This window comes from Cardiocondyla obscurior, linkage group LG09 (assembly GCF_019399895.1).
Source record: "Cardiocondyla obscurior isolate alpha-2009 linkage group LG09, Cobs3.1, whole genome shotgun sequence".
NCBI classification, from domain to species: domain Eukaryota; kingdom Metazoa; phylum Arthropoda; class Insecta; order Hymenoptera; family Formicidae; genus Cardiocondyla; species Cardiocondyla obscurior.
Window position 1 is genome coordinate 788,196 of NC_091872.1, and position 15,203 is coordinate 803,398.

The 15,203-nt window shown below is 39.1% G+C and overlaps 1 protein-coding gene across 1 annotated transcript in view; it reads right to left on the reverse strand.

Moving 5' to 3' along the window:
- Positions 1-1,049: 1,049 nt before the first annotated feature.
- LOC139105754 (major facilitator superfamily domain-containing protein 6-A-like) overlaps positions 1,050-15,203 on the reverse strand; it is a 148,585-nt gene continuing 134,431 nt past the window's right edge. The window contains exons 8-9 of the mRNA XM_070662025.1: positions 1,422-1,568; positions 1,050-1,339 (exon numbers count right to left, since the gene is read on the reverse strand). Coding sequence (XP_070518126.1) covers positions 1,269-1,339; positions 1,422-1,568 — 218 coding nt within the window. The 3' untranslated portion in view covers positions 1,050-1,268. The remainder of the gene's footprint in view (positions 1,340-1,421; positions 1,569-15,203) is intronic.

Consider the following 15,203-nt stretch of genomic DNA (forward strand, 5'->3'; position numbering starts at 1 on the left):
ACCTCCTGAATTTTTTTCTGCCTTGCGCCTCTCGATAACTGTGCTCCACCTGGCGGCACTGCGTTCTGTAACGGCTGCGGGGAGCTGCGACAAGACAGCGAGAGCCGCCACGTCACAATATACAGGGTGCATCATAATGATTGTATAAACCTTTTACCGTACAAGTGAGTTATCAACTGTAACTTTGGTTAACGCTCCGCTTGATAAATAGCGTTTTGAGAAGTGTTTGCTTTTTTTCAGTTCTTTCCACTTCCAAGCAAGATTGGTCACGTACGCTAATAGAAGTATAAGCACGCATCAACAGATAAAAGCACAGATGTTTAAAATATACAGGGTGTCCCAAAGTCATGTAGACAAACTTTGGAACTAGGTAGATCTCGTTATTTTAAGAAGAACAGTTCTTTACCATTTTTTATTCCGAGTAATATTAAGCGAGATAATAATTATTGAAAATTATGTCTTTTGGGCGGAACTTACTGCCCCCCACACCGCGCGGAGACGCTCTATCCATCGGTAGTCCCCAATCCTTGCGTTCTCGATCATCGATAAGAAAAATGAAGGCGCGCGGGGCAAGACAGGCGGTTACGATCGGCCCGCCTAAATAAACTGGTCTAAACCAGGAATCAAAGAAAGGCGACGACGCGTAACAATACAAAGAAAATTATCGATGATCAAGAAAGCATGGATTGGGGACTACCGACGGATAGAGCGTCTCCGCGTGGTGTGAGGAGCAGTAAGATTGGCCCAAAAAACCTAATTTTCAATAATTTTTATCTCGCTTAATTTTACTCAGAATAAAAAATGATAAAGGACTTTTCGTCTTAAAATAACAAGATCTACCTAGTTCCAAAGTTTGTCTACATGACTTTGGGACACCCTGTATACTAAGTAAGAAAAGACTTTTATAAGGACCATGACCAAAACTCATTGCCTGTTAAAAAGATATTTCTACTTTCTATTTTACGCTAAAAAACACAAATTATCTTAAATAATAATATACATTACCAAAATAATTAACGAAAGTTAATAATAACTTTTTATAAATAAACTTTATAACAATTTTTTATAACAATATTTTATAACTTTATAACAATATTTTAGGTTATGTTCTATTTGATTAGTTTATTTTTATTTAAAATGTAATTGTTAATATAATATATAAAATACATGTTTAACATATAGTTTCTCATATCAATAAACAATAATCTGGAAATGTATCATAAGGTTTTTGTACGTATTACTTACAGAGAAAATTATAAAGATTTTTGTTAAGTGTCTGCAATAACGCAATGATTTTGTGCATCGTCAGGTTGTCTCCATTTAACATTATTTCGTGTGTCTACAATAAAAATAAAGTCCTTTATATTTTTATATTTTAATATACATTGTATATTAAATTTGTTTATTATTTAGTTCCTTACCTGAAATTTTATGTTTTAGATATAAAACGTATAAGACAAAATATATGAATGCAGAAAACAATGCAAATACTGAAAATATTCTCAAAGTTATTAAACCACCAAATTTTTTATACAATATTCCACCAATGAAACTGCCAGCCGAAATTCCTAGAAATATTGTAACATTTTATCGACAGTAAATATGCTGAAAATAAAGCTTAACTTTAATGACTGTCACATATTGTCTATCAAAATTCTAATAACTGACCGTTAGAAGGTTTAATTCATAGAAGTTTTACGAATTATATATCATTTTCGCATTCCGCGTACATTTTACAACATATAAGTTGTAGAATATAAAAAAATATTTTTAACATGTGTATTTACTAATAAGTAGTAAATTGTACGTATGAGCGAAAATGGGGAGAGATTAATAATGCAGTAACTATTTTTTTGTATGCTGAACAAATTCTATTGTACAATTCCACATAGGTTCTCAATTTTCTACGCAAAACGAATTATATCTCTCGCTTCTTTCGGAACAAAGCTAGGTTTATGGTTACACGTTTTGATATGGGATTTTGATTTTTTACGTGAAAAAGTTAAATGGAATACACAACAATATTTCTCGTTTTGCTTAGCAAGCAAAGGGAAAAATGGGGTGGATCTAACTTAGCATGCAAAGTTAAAATTTCACATAAAACCATAGAACATTTTCGTTTATTATTTGAATTATTGTTATGTAGTGTATGAAAAGTGTATTTATAGAGTTGCAGGAATGTATGTGTGTATACAGGATGTCTAAAACAAACTGTCATTTTTGAAAACTGTGGGTAGGTAATGAGAATTCGAGATAAAAAATCATATACCAATTTACTATATTTACTAATATGTAATTAGACAAAGTAGCCGCAATCAAGTAAAAAATATTTTAATGATAGTGTTACGTCTCCGACTCCGCGTCTCTTTTTTTCGACATATATTAAAATTTTAGTTAAGGGGAAGGTAGACCGTAGTCCATTGTAACACAAAAAAAAAAAAATTTCAGAGCCTTTCAGAAGACAATTCATAACACATTAACATATTCCGGGACAATTTGTTGCGTGAAAGCATAAAAAACATGCAACAAATTGTAAACGGGCGCCAACGAAAGTCAGACAAAGAAATTGTCTAGACTGTCATAATACAAATACTTTGTCATAATACAAAAAATCAAAACCTAAGGGGCTCATAAATATTTCAACTTTGATAACTTGTCCGTCACAGGAAAAGAAAAAATAACTTTTTCTTAAAATTGTAATTGCGCATAGATCCTGAGCTTTAGAAAAACCAAGGGTGCGAGAGGCCCTTAATTACCGGAGTATGTGGTGCAGACAAAGGCAATAAAGTCAGGTAACCATATGTCATATGGAAGGTAAAAGTTTCCCCACCATCTCTCGATGGAAATGATAGTAAAATTCTGGAAGGCTCGGAAGGGGTAACTCGTTGAAGCGGGGGTGCTTCGTAGGCATATTATTTTCTTAAAACCAATGGATTTCGGGAACTCCTCACCAAAATTTAGAAACTAAGGGCGAAAACTTAGAAGTTTAAGAAATAGAGAAGGGATAAGGTGCGAATGCCCAATAATTTTAAGATAGGAAAAGTGGAGGAACAAGCTCCGCAAATGAAAGATTAGAATTTCAGAAAAGTGAAAATTCGGGAAGAGTCCTCCCCTTTTCCGAGCTTATAAAATCTTGTGTTTTGGCGGAGCACGCTCTCTTGCATCTCAGCTACAGTCGATATAGTTTATTTGAAATTGACGTGAGTGTCAGAGTGTGCAAGACGAACTATCAAGTACAGAAGAAGCAGTTAGAAGATCGCCTAAAAAGTAAGTCTCAACGTTTCAATATGTATTTCCGCGAAAATCGATTCCACTAAATGTATTATCCAAACCAATTGTTTTCTAAGTGTAATCAAAGAGAGAAGGAAATGTCCGAGTCGAGGTTCCGAGGTTTTAATTCTGTTCGGTTGTTCCTGTGATCCGTTAAATGTGTGAGAATGCCTGCTTCCGAATATCGGCCAGGATACGCTGTCGAATAATCAGCAATTTTCAGTGGTTTACGCCGCGAAATACTGTTGGAAGTTTGGCGACTGTCCACGGCTAAAGAATCGGCAAGCGATTCTCGCCAAAGATAGATTACGTGGATTCACTCATGGACGAGTCAAAGGCTTCGGAAATCGTCGGTGACGAATCTCCTTCGCTCCTTTCTTTGTTAAACCTTGCAAAATTCTGTTGAATCAAATTAAAAATAAATTATAAATTTTAGTGGAATCTTTTAATAAGAAAACCCTCAAGAAGAGCCGGGCGCGAAAGAATAAACAGATCAAGAATCTGAGGGAGCTGGTCCGCCGCTTCTTTATCCAATACTTGCTCGCGGCGGCGCCAAGCGCAGAGGTGTTCGTTTCTCCTGCGCGCAACGAAGAGAGACCGTGGTCTCCTCGTCCGGGCCCTCCGCCACCGTCACCTATCCACGGCGACCCGGAACCGTTGTACGGATATATCCCGCAAGAAGAGATCCTAAGCGTCCTATGCGAAAATTCGGCCTGCGATATCAACCTCTCGAATCAGTCCACGGAGCCGAGATCGGAACAATTCCGCCCCACGACTCCTTCGTATACTCCGAATTCTTCCCTCATCTCCGAACCACGGTTTCCCGGAGGTGAGCCAAGAGCCTGTTCCTCTCCTCTCTCACCGCCTCCTTTTCCGTTCGAACCTGAGGAAGCCGACTCTCTGGGCGAAGATGAATCCATCTCTCTCCCAGAAGTAGACTTCCCCGATCAACCTCCATCTCCCGTCCCGAGTATCGAGGTTCTCGAGGAGCATCCGGAACCGAGAGAGGTTATAGATCCTCTCCTGGAGCTCCTACGCAGGGCCTGTACTCCGTGGACAAATCCTGTTCCGGAAAGGGCCTTCTCCATCGGCCCTGACCACTTTGAGCCGGAAGAGATCAGAAGTCAGGCAGCTCGGTCTGCTCCTGATTCTCATTTCTTTATATATTATCCCGGGGTGGAATTTCCTTTCCTGGCCCCGATGCGACTCATAGATCTAGTATTTCCAAGATCCACAGCGAGGGTGGTGGAGATAGAGAAAATCACTTTAGATTAAATCATATAAACATTTACACACACACACACATATACATATTGTAAATATTCTCTCGTCTTCCGAAATGTTAAATTTATACTTATTCATCCGGTTACAACCATTTTCATATTATTTGACTTTTACTGTAAAAACATTAACGTTATTTTTATATTTAAAACGATCTAATTAAATTTTCTAAATTGTCTCTCTGTCATTTATCGATCAACTTTTATTTTGTAATTTAAATCATTATATTTAGAATTAAAATTGTTAATTTTGCGTTACTGAAATCATGATTTAATTATTTCATTATTACCCTGAATTATCCCACTAAAGCGAACAATCACGCCTGGTTCTATCCCAGAGAATAAGGATTCATTTCCTTTCTCTAAAAAGGAACCACTTACGCGCTTAATCGGAATCCGAGATATTAAAATAAATAATCTGCGCGTAAAATTGTGTGGATTCGAATCTCGAATCTCACGTAAATTCGGTGGTACAGTGACCGGCAATAATGGCCTGTCGCACTGCGGCGACGGCGGCTCCCACGCGTGAGGTGGGGTAGTGTGCGTGAAGCCTCACCGCGGATCGGGTACGTGAGGCAGGGAACGCCGAAAGGAGCGAGAGGACGGGGGAAAATTTGGTGGGAGGTGTTCTCATGCTCTATCCCGCTCGCGATGCGAGAGAAAGCATGAGTGAACGCTAAGAAATTATTATAGGCGTACCTTTGCTCTCTCGCTTGCACGCGTTCGTGTTTATACGGGCGGACAAAAATAGAAGTATATCGCAAGAGTACGCTATTAATTCTAGCGTATACTTTAAGACATTTCGCGACTTTTGACAATCGAAATTAATTACTCATGTTACTTATATTAAAAATATATATTTTTACATTACGTATAATTTAATTTTGGGATAATTTTTGTTTTCTGTCTTGAGATAGACAATTTTAAATGCCGTTTTCTGTCTTGAGAAAGACAATTTTATATTGTCTTTCTCAAGACAGAAAACGAAAATTATCTCAAAATTAAATTATACGTAATGTAAAAATATATATTTATAATATAAGTAACATGAGTAATTAATTTCGATTGTCAAAAGTCGCGAAATGTCTTAAAGTATACGCTAGAATTAATAGCGTACTCTTGCGATATACTTCTATTTTTGTCCGCCCGTATAAACACGAACGCGTGCAAGCGAGAGAGCGAAAATGCGCCTATAATAATTTCTTAGCGTTCACTCATGCTTTCTCTCTCACACGCACGGGTCGCGAGCGGGATAGAGCATGAAAACACCTGCCACCAAATTTTCCCCGTCCTCTCGCTCCTTTCGGCGTTCCCTGCCTCACGTACGCGATCCGCGGTGAGGCCTCACGCACACTACCCCACTTCACGCGCGGGAGCCGCCGTCGCCGCAGTGCGACAGGCCATTATTGCCGGTCACTGTACGTCACTTTCCTACCTTACCCTCAAATTCCATTCCCGAGGACTCCTTCCAATTAATTAATTAAATAAAATTAATCTTCTTGACGTAACAATAGGTATGGTTTGTAGAGACAAATAGATGTCTTACACCATTTTGCAATTTAGGCGTTTACAGTTGAAATATGAATATTTAAAAACTAGAAAAAAGTCGCTTAAAATAAGCAGTGTGTTCCCACTTGTGTAACTTGCTCTACACACAGATTTGGTCAGTGGTTTTAGTGGCAAGGCGAGCAAAGACGTGTGGGCGAGATAAGTCAAACGCTCTTACTCGCTTGCTTACCACGCCTACTGTAACGTAATCTGCATTATCTCGCGGTCTCGGTGTCGGATTACCGACCTCACCATGTACCGACTCGCGAAAATTTGGCGATACCGACACCGTAATAAGCTATTGCGTCGGCGCGGTTGGCCTGGTAACGAACCCGTTTGCGAGCCTTGCAGCAGTCGCCGAAAGACCAAGTCTGAGTATGGAATTCCGCCGACGCACAGTGGGGACATATCAATATTTTTCGTTCAAAAATCGCTACAGACCGTAATTTTTAACCAATTGCGATGTTTTTTTTTTAATTAATCGTTGAACTATCGCTCACAAAACTGTCGTTTTCGATTTAAAAAAAACCCCCAAAAATTTACAAAAAAAAATAGTATTAATAATAATGTGGAAATAATAAAAATTAAATTAAAAGTATTATTTTTAAAGTTTCTTTCGCAATAAGTTATATAAATAAAACTTTTTAGTATCGCTGAAAATAAATTTGATATGAAAAAATATGAAAATTTAACAATAAAAATGGGAAAAGTTAAATATAGGTTTTTTCTTACAAAAAATATTATACACATTCTTTTAATAAATTTTCAGCCTCGGGATCTATAGTTTTTATTTTTTTTATCCAAGATTTTCTAATTGAAGTTATATAAGGATCTGAAGAAATTAAAAGTTTGTGCATAATATCTTTGTTTGTTAATAAACGCGAACATTTCCTAGTATTATACTGGCGAAAACGTTTAAAATCTTTATTTCGAGCTTCTGCAGCTTCTTCCGATAGCTGTCCAATTGCAATGTGTGCGCGATTAAGAAAAAAAGCACACCGTTTTTTGTTTGCTGGTGAAGACAGCTCAGCAACTGAGCTCGACGCGTTGCTTCGCGTAACGGCGACAACCACAAAGAGAACGAACGTCTTAATAATTGTATGAAGTCACACAGAAAATTTAACAGAAAATATATTTACAAAAAAACCAAAAAAAAGAAAGAAAAGAAATACAGAAGTTACAAAGTCAAGATCTGTAATCGCGAGAGCAAGGTTGGAGACGAACGGACATCTTCATGAACCCGGCTTTCCCGTCGGAGATCTTCGTGAGCGGAAGGGTTCCCGCCCGATCGTCGGAAATCTTGAACGCGGGCGTCGGAGATCTTGCACGCGCGCCGGAGAATTACGCGATCGCGTACCTTGCATTGCGATTTCTCGTTTCACAAATCGAAGAAAAGAGAAACGAACCACTTTAAAAGAGTGATCGCGGAGGATCTAATGATCGCGGAGGATCGAATGATCGCAGCCGAGCGAGACTGAAGTCCGACGGTGAGAACGTGAGAACAGCGGACTTACAAGTGAAGCGGTTCGCGCGAAAACAGGTCGCGTTTCGGCCGAAATAAGCCCTTGATCGTCGGAACAGTAAGGATGAAAAACAAAACAGGTGGCGAGATAACCGGTGAAAACCGGACTAATCCAACGTTAACGTAGTTCACCTGTCGAGGTAAACAATGAGCGGTATGCGGCGACCGACTAAATAAGAAATGAAACGAAAAACACGGACGTATCGTGAACGACGATGGAATTCTAGTCGACTTAATAATAAATTTTTAGACGATTAAACACAATGTAAAAGTGACAAATAACATTAGCCCCATGTAAAAGTATTTTATGTACTGTAACAGGCATGTAATACCAAGGGTAAATACTGACATATAATTGTGCAGTTTCAAAAGCAAATGCTTCAAACTTAAATGGGTCTATTGCCCTTTCAGAAGCTAATGCTTGTAAAATAATGCTAAATTTTACAATTAGCTTTTCATCTATTCCGGTTATTGTCGATGTTGTTTGACAATTGGCGAAAAAGCGACGTGCTGTATTACCGTCATTAGATGATCCATGTCCATGTTTTGGTTTGTCAACTATTAATCCCATTTTTTCTTTAAATCCATTAGATACTCTTTTTTTTGCAGCTTTTACTTGTTCCTTTTGTGCTTCAGTAATAGCTGCAGTTTTACAAAAGTCTAATCGATTAAAAATATGAAGAAGACACTCCATAAATCGGATCCATGCATGCAAAGTTGATAGTCCGAACTCGTAATTTGCAACATTTCTGGGATTATTTATAATTATGTTTACTTTATTCATTTTGTTGTAACCCGACTCTGGCAACAGCAAGGCCGCGCCCGCAAAGGCGCAGGCCGGGTTAACAACCAGCGTCGATCGGATCTTCCGATCGCGGAATCCGCTGACCGATCGACGCCTTGCACTTTTCGCATAGGCAATGACCGAACGCGGTCACTGTCCTATGCGCCCGAAATCCGCGGACTGTTGCTTTTCCGCCTTAGCAACAGTCGCGTAAAAAACTCGCGGCCACCGAACGCCCGCGGGTCATTCTAATAATCACTACACCGAGGTAACGCTGCCCGAGGCCTGGGCTAATTGACAGAAGGAAATAAAGACAGCTACATAAAAAGTCTACATTTATTCATTCCTCGCGAATACACAAGTGTTCCGGGAGGACGGACCCCTGCACCGTTACTTGGTGCAACAATTTGGCTTGGTTGAGAACCACATATATAACAAGTTGCAGCGGATGGAGTTTCCGTAATTGCTTGGCATACTTTTCCATCAACCATTGTCAATTTCATATTTGGTTTCACCATATATATATGCCATTTTCGGTTTCGATTTTAACTGGAATCAAATTCTTAATTTTACTTTTCATTTCTTTGACTTCAAGCAAAGTTTTTTCCTTCGTCTCTTTAGCGAATTCAAATTTAATAGGCCTGCAGTATTTAGTAGCAGCAGGTTGAGGATTCTTCCAAATGTCTTCATTTGTAGACGTATCTTTTAAACAGAGCGGCACCATTGATATTGTAAAAATTGCTTCATCAGTTACCTTAGAATCTTCAAACTTCTGTTTATATTTGCTTTGATCGGATGACCCGTCACATCTCCATTTCAGTATTAATTCTAGTCCGATTATTCTATTGCTGATTGGTAGTAGTAAAATATTAGGCTGTTTAATTAATTTTTTGTTGTGTGATTAATAAGTGATTGGAGATCGACGGATGCACCCTTTTCTGTTATTATAATTGATTCCGGATAACATTCTTTTTTCGCAAAACTTAAATTTTTATATAAAGGATAAATATTTGCATTCCTTTGCGCAGCGTTAATTCGAATGCACTCATATTGATATTTTATAAGTTTTGCATCTTCGATCAAAGCTACAGCTTCATCAGCTGTATATGGTATAATGCATGGGTCATTTTCGTTATTTTTTGTCGTATCGTCTTGCCGTAATAATTGGTTTATTACATTAGTTAATTTTCTTTTACCAGCATTTCGCAGCGATTGTAAAAATGCTTCCTCAATCTCTTTTTCACTGTAGTTATTTACTGTTACGTCTCCAACTCCGCGTCTCTTTTTTTCGACGTATATTAAAATTTTAGTTAAGGGGAAGGTAGACCGTAGTCCATTGTAATATAATAAAAAGGAACTTCAGAGCCTTTCAGAAAATAATTCAACAGACGTCCACATATTCCGGGACAATTTGTTGCGTGAAAGCATAAAAAACATGCAACAAATTGCGAACGGGCGCCAACGGATGTCAGACAAAGAATTTGTCTAGACATAACACAAAAAAAATCAAATTTAAGAGCTCATAAACATTTCAACTTTGATAACCTGTCTGTCATAGGAAAAGAAAAATAACTTTTTCTTAAAATTGTAATTGCGTACCGATCCTGAGCTTTAGAAAAACCAAGGGCGCGAGAGACCCGAAATTACCGGAGTATGTGGCGCAGGCAAAGGCAATAAACCCAGGTAACCATATGTCATATGGAAAGTAAGAGTTACCCTACCATCTCTCGATGGAAATGATAGAAAAATTCTGGAAGGCTCGGAAGGGGTAACTCGTTGAAGCTGGGGTGCTTCGTAGGCATATTACTTCCTTAAAACCAATGGATTTCGGGAATTCCTCACCAAAATTTAGAAACTAAGGGCAAAAACTTAAAATAGAGAAGGGATGAAGTGCGAGTGCCCAATAATTTTGAGATAGGAAAAGTGGAGGAAAAAGCTCTGCAAATGAGAGATTAGAATCTCAGAAAAATGAAAATTCGGGAAGAGTCCTCCCCTTTTCCGAGCTTATAAAATCTTGTGCTCAGGCTGAGCACGCTCTCTTGCATCTCAGCTACAACCGCATTAGTTTACTTAAACCTTACGTGAGTGCCTTGAGTGTGCAAGCTAATCCGAATCTATCGAGGAAGCAGTTTGAAGATCTCCTACAAAGTAAGTTCCAACGATTTAATATGTATCTTGGCGAAAAACACGATTCCACTAAATATATATATCTTAATTAATTGTTTTCAAGTGTTGTCTGAGAGAAAAAAATGTCCGAGTCGAGGCTCCGCGGTTTTGATTCTGTTCTGATTGTTCCTGTGATCTGTTAAAATGTGTGAGAATATTTGCTCCCGAACACCGGCTGAGACATGCTGTCGAATAACTAGCGATTTTTTGTGGTTAACGCCGCGAAATATTGCTGGAACTTTGGCGACTGTTCTCGGCTAAAGAATCGGCAAGCAATTCTCGCCAAAGATAGATTACGCGGAATTTCTCATGAGCGGATCGAGACCTTCGGAATTCGTCGGTGACGAATCTCCTTCACTCCATTGTTAATAAACTTTCCAAAAATTCAATTCAGATTTAATTAAAATCAATTAATAATTTTAGTGGAATCTCACAATAAGAAAACTTTGAAGAAGAGTCGGGCGCGGCGAAATAAGCAGATCAAAAATTTGAGGGAGCTAGTCCGCCGCTTCTTCATACAATATCTTCTCGCGGCGGCACCAAGTGAAGAGGTTTTCGTGTCTCCCGCGCGCCACGAAGAAAGACCTTGGTCTCCTCGTCCGGGCCCTTCGTCACCATCTCCTATCCACGGCGATCCGGAACCGTTATTCGGCTATTTCCCGGAAGAAGAGGAGTGCCGAGACAACTCTATTACGAATCCTTCCGACGAGCACAATCTTTCATCTCAGTCCACGGAGCCGGGATCGGAACTATTCCGCCCCACGACTCCTTCTTATACCCCGAATTCTTCCCTCGTCTCCGAGCCACGGTTTCCCGGAGACGAGCCAAGAGCCTGCTCCTCTCCTCTTTCACCACCTCCTTTTCCCGTCGAACCTGAGGAAGCCAACTCGCTGGGCGAAGATGACTTTATCTCTCTCCCAGGAGTAGACTTCCCCGATCAACCTCCATCTCCGGTCCCGAGTATAGAGATCCTCGAGGAGCGTCCAGAGCCGAGAGAGGTTATAGATCCTCTCCTGGAGCTCCTCCGCAGGGCCTGTACTCCGTGGACAGATCCTGTCCCGGAAAGGGCCTTCTCCATCGGCCCTGACCACTTCGAGCCAGAGGAGATCAGGATTCAGGCAGCTCAGTCTGATCCTGATTCTCATTTTTTCATCTACTATCCCGGGGTGGAATTTCCTTTCCTGGCTCCGATGCGATTAATAGACCTGGTTTTCCCGAGATCCACGGCGAGGGTGGTGGAAATCGAGGAGGTCACTCTAGACTAATAATTGTTCACACACACACGCACACCCTTACACTCATGTATATACTGTAAATACTCAACTCCACTATGTTAAGATTATATCTGTTCATTCGCCTACTACCTTTTTCTTATTATTTGATTTGTTCCGTAAAAACTTTCACTTTATTTTTATATTTTAAACGAGCTGTATGAATTTTCTAAATTGTTTATTTGTCTTGTATGGATTACTTTTGATTTTGTAATTAGAGTCATTTGTTTTTAATTAAATTGTTAATTTAGTGTTATTAAAATCGTGACTTAATTATTTTATTATTACCCTAAAATATCCTGTCTAAGCGATCAATCACGCCCGGTTCTATCCCAGAGAATAAGGATTCATTTCCTTTCTCTAAAAAGAACCACTTACGCGCTCAATTGAAATCCGAATAATAATCTGCGCGTAAAATCGTGTAGATTCGAATTTCGAATCACACATAAATTCGGTGGTACGTCACTTTCTTACCCTACCGGCAAAGTCCATCCCGAGGAATTCCTTCCAATTAATTAATTAAACAAAATTAACCTTCCTGACGTAACATTACTATTTCGATTAATTTCCTTTTTTTTGTAGAAATTGAGGAATTTAAAAAGTCGCTATTTGTTGGCCTTCCCCGTTTTTTTTCAGAATCAGTTAGTTTTATTTCAAAATTTCTTTCTAGCCACTTTTTATATTTTTTATCAAACGCTTTTCTTTGATACATGGCATTTTTTAATTTTGCTCTAAAGTTTTTAATATAACCATTATGTAATTTGTTTTCAACTGCTGAATGCAATTTAGGATCTATTTTATAAACATTAATTAAATGCTGTAGTAAGTCTGTTTCTGTAGCATCACTATTGTTAAATAGAAAATCACACAATACCTTATGAGGTATAGTAAAAGAATCCATCGTATCGTATGAAAAAGATTCAATTTGAGACATAATATCGCTTCTCAAAGCAAATTTTGCACTAAGCAGTATTATTATATATACTATTTTAACTGTTTCTTATCAGCGAGTAAGTCAATATTGTTATATCCCTCTAGCGGAAAAAACTTAAATGAAAAATCTTATTTTTATCTTACGTTTGTCCCGCTAAGGAATATAGCAATATTTCTTTATTATATTTTCCCATTTTTATTGTTAAATCTTAATTTTCATATCAAATTTGTTTTCAGCGATACTAAAAAGTTTTATTCATATAACTTATTGCGAAAGAAACTTTAAAAATAATACTTTAAATTTAATTTTTATTATTTCCACATTACTATTAATACTATTTTTTTTTTTTTGTAAATTTTTGGGGTTTTTTTTTTAAATCGAAAACGACAGTTTTGTGAGCGATAGTTCAACGATTAATTAAAAAAAAAAAACATCGCGATTGATTAAAAATTACGGTCTGTAGCGATTTTTGAACGAAAAATATCGATTTGTCCCCATTGTGCGACGGGACCGACGACGACGAAGAGGGTGCAGAAGCTGCCGCCGACAGGGAAGACTTCCCATGGATTTTCCGCCCGCGAGGGAAGGCTTTAGTGATTTTGCCAGTTGAGTCCACCATTAATTTTCCGCCCGGCAAGACTGACGACGACGGGGAAGAGTGACCGGCGAGCTGCCGTACACGCGGTTATCACGTGCTGTACCGTGAATGCCCGTTTCGTGACGGAGGGCCAGGAGTCGCATTGATATCGGAAAATTAATTGCATTTTCACAAACAGATTCCAGCTAGGGGCTAGCAAGTATCAGCCGTGAAATTTTGGAGAATTGCGGCGAGGAGCTGCTGACCACACGTAGATCACGTGACTGGCACGGGGTGCCGGCACGAGCACAGCGTCGGAACGGGTTTGAGGATGGCGACGACGGTTACCGCCGCGCCGTGGGACTATACCGGACATCCTGGTGCGTTCAGCCACCGGGGAAAAAATCTACGATTGGCGGAGTGCCGTGTTCATCACGTCGTGGGACGTCGCGTCGCGGCCATCACGAGAAGACGGCGTGCGGCGAGTATTCACGATCTTCGCGTAGCGTGGAGCCCCGGGGTAAAGGGGGGGTTTCAAGCGGCAATTCGCGTGTGCCGCGGCACGTCCCGCGCGCGTGTACGGAAGATTCTGAATTTGTTCCTTTCTCGTTAGCGTACCGCGAAGTACCTCTTGTATCGCCGTATTTCGGCAGCTCATATTGCGTGCGTACCGTTCACATTTCTTGCGTTCCGTTTACTTTTTCTTGCGTTCCGTTTACTTTTCTTGCGTACCGTTTACTTTTCTTGCGTTCCGTTCTTGCGTTCCGTTTATCTTTTCTTGCGTTTCGTTTATTTTACTTGCGTTCCGTTTACTTTCTTTTGCGTTCAGTTTACTTTTTCTTGCGTTCCGTTTATTTTCCCGCGTTTCGTATCTTTGCGCGCATAGCTTGCGCTCAGGAATTTCCCGTTCCGTAATTTGCGTAGTGATAGGCATGGCGAGCCATCACGTATTGTATTGTTGCGTAGTATAGATCCTACAGCGTCGCACCGTAACCTGTCGGGCAGCTACGGCTGTGGTCTGATACCTTTTCTAAAATATTTTTTTAGGACAATCACTTTGGGCTAAATTATAGCCGGTGTAAATATTCTCTTACGGTTCCGGTTGGTTAACTCTTTGTACTACCTTTACTTTTCTTTTATGGTGCGTTCATGGTAGTAGTCGCGGGTTCATCCCCGACGTCGGTTTCTTCCGATAAAAGTTTCTTGCCTTGTAAGTAAATTTTGAGTTCAAAATATATATTTTTTGTTACAACAAAAATGAATTTAGCACACCACCTAATCCGTGCATCAAAAAATCGCGCGATAGAAAAAGTACCGATTTTCCACCCAAAATCGGTAGTAAAGTGCTTGATTTTTACATGTTTAAATCTCGACTATAAACGCCTAAATTGCCTAAATGGTATAGGTGTTTTGTAATTAATTAATCTGGATCACCCATTTCAATTGTTAGAAATAAAAGCACGTGTTTTTTTACACACAATTGACAGTTTATTCTTGTCAAAATAATGCAATTAGTTCTTGTAGTCACTTACAAATTACGTAACTTAAGTTGAAACAAGAAAGAAATTTAAAGGAAACTTAGTTCCATTTTCAGATGCACAAAAACAAAAGCAACGAGTTGCCAATACAATAGTTCGAGTCGTTTGCTTAGATTTTGATAGCGATGCACCTTGTGGTTGCGAAATTACGACTAATTTACGCCACGAATCCCGGTTGTTTTATACTCTGCGATGCTTCCAGAATATTCTAGCATCATCTAGCGCCGGAAATACATTAATAAAAAAGATTCTGGAAGCATTGAGAAACAATTTTTAACTAAATATAAAATAATCATTAGAAAAAGGTCGAAGC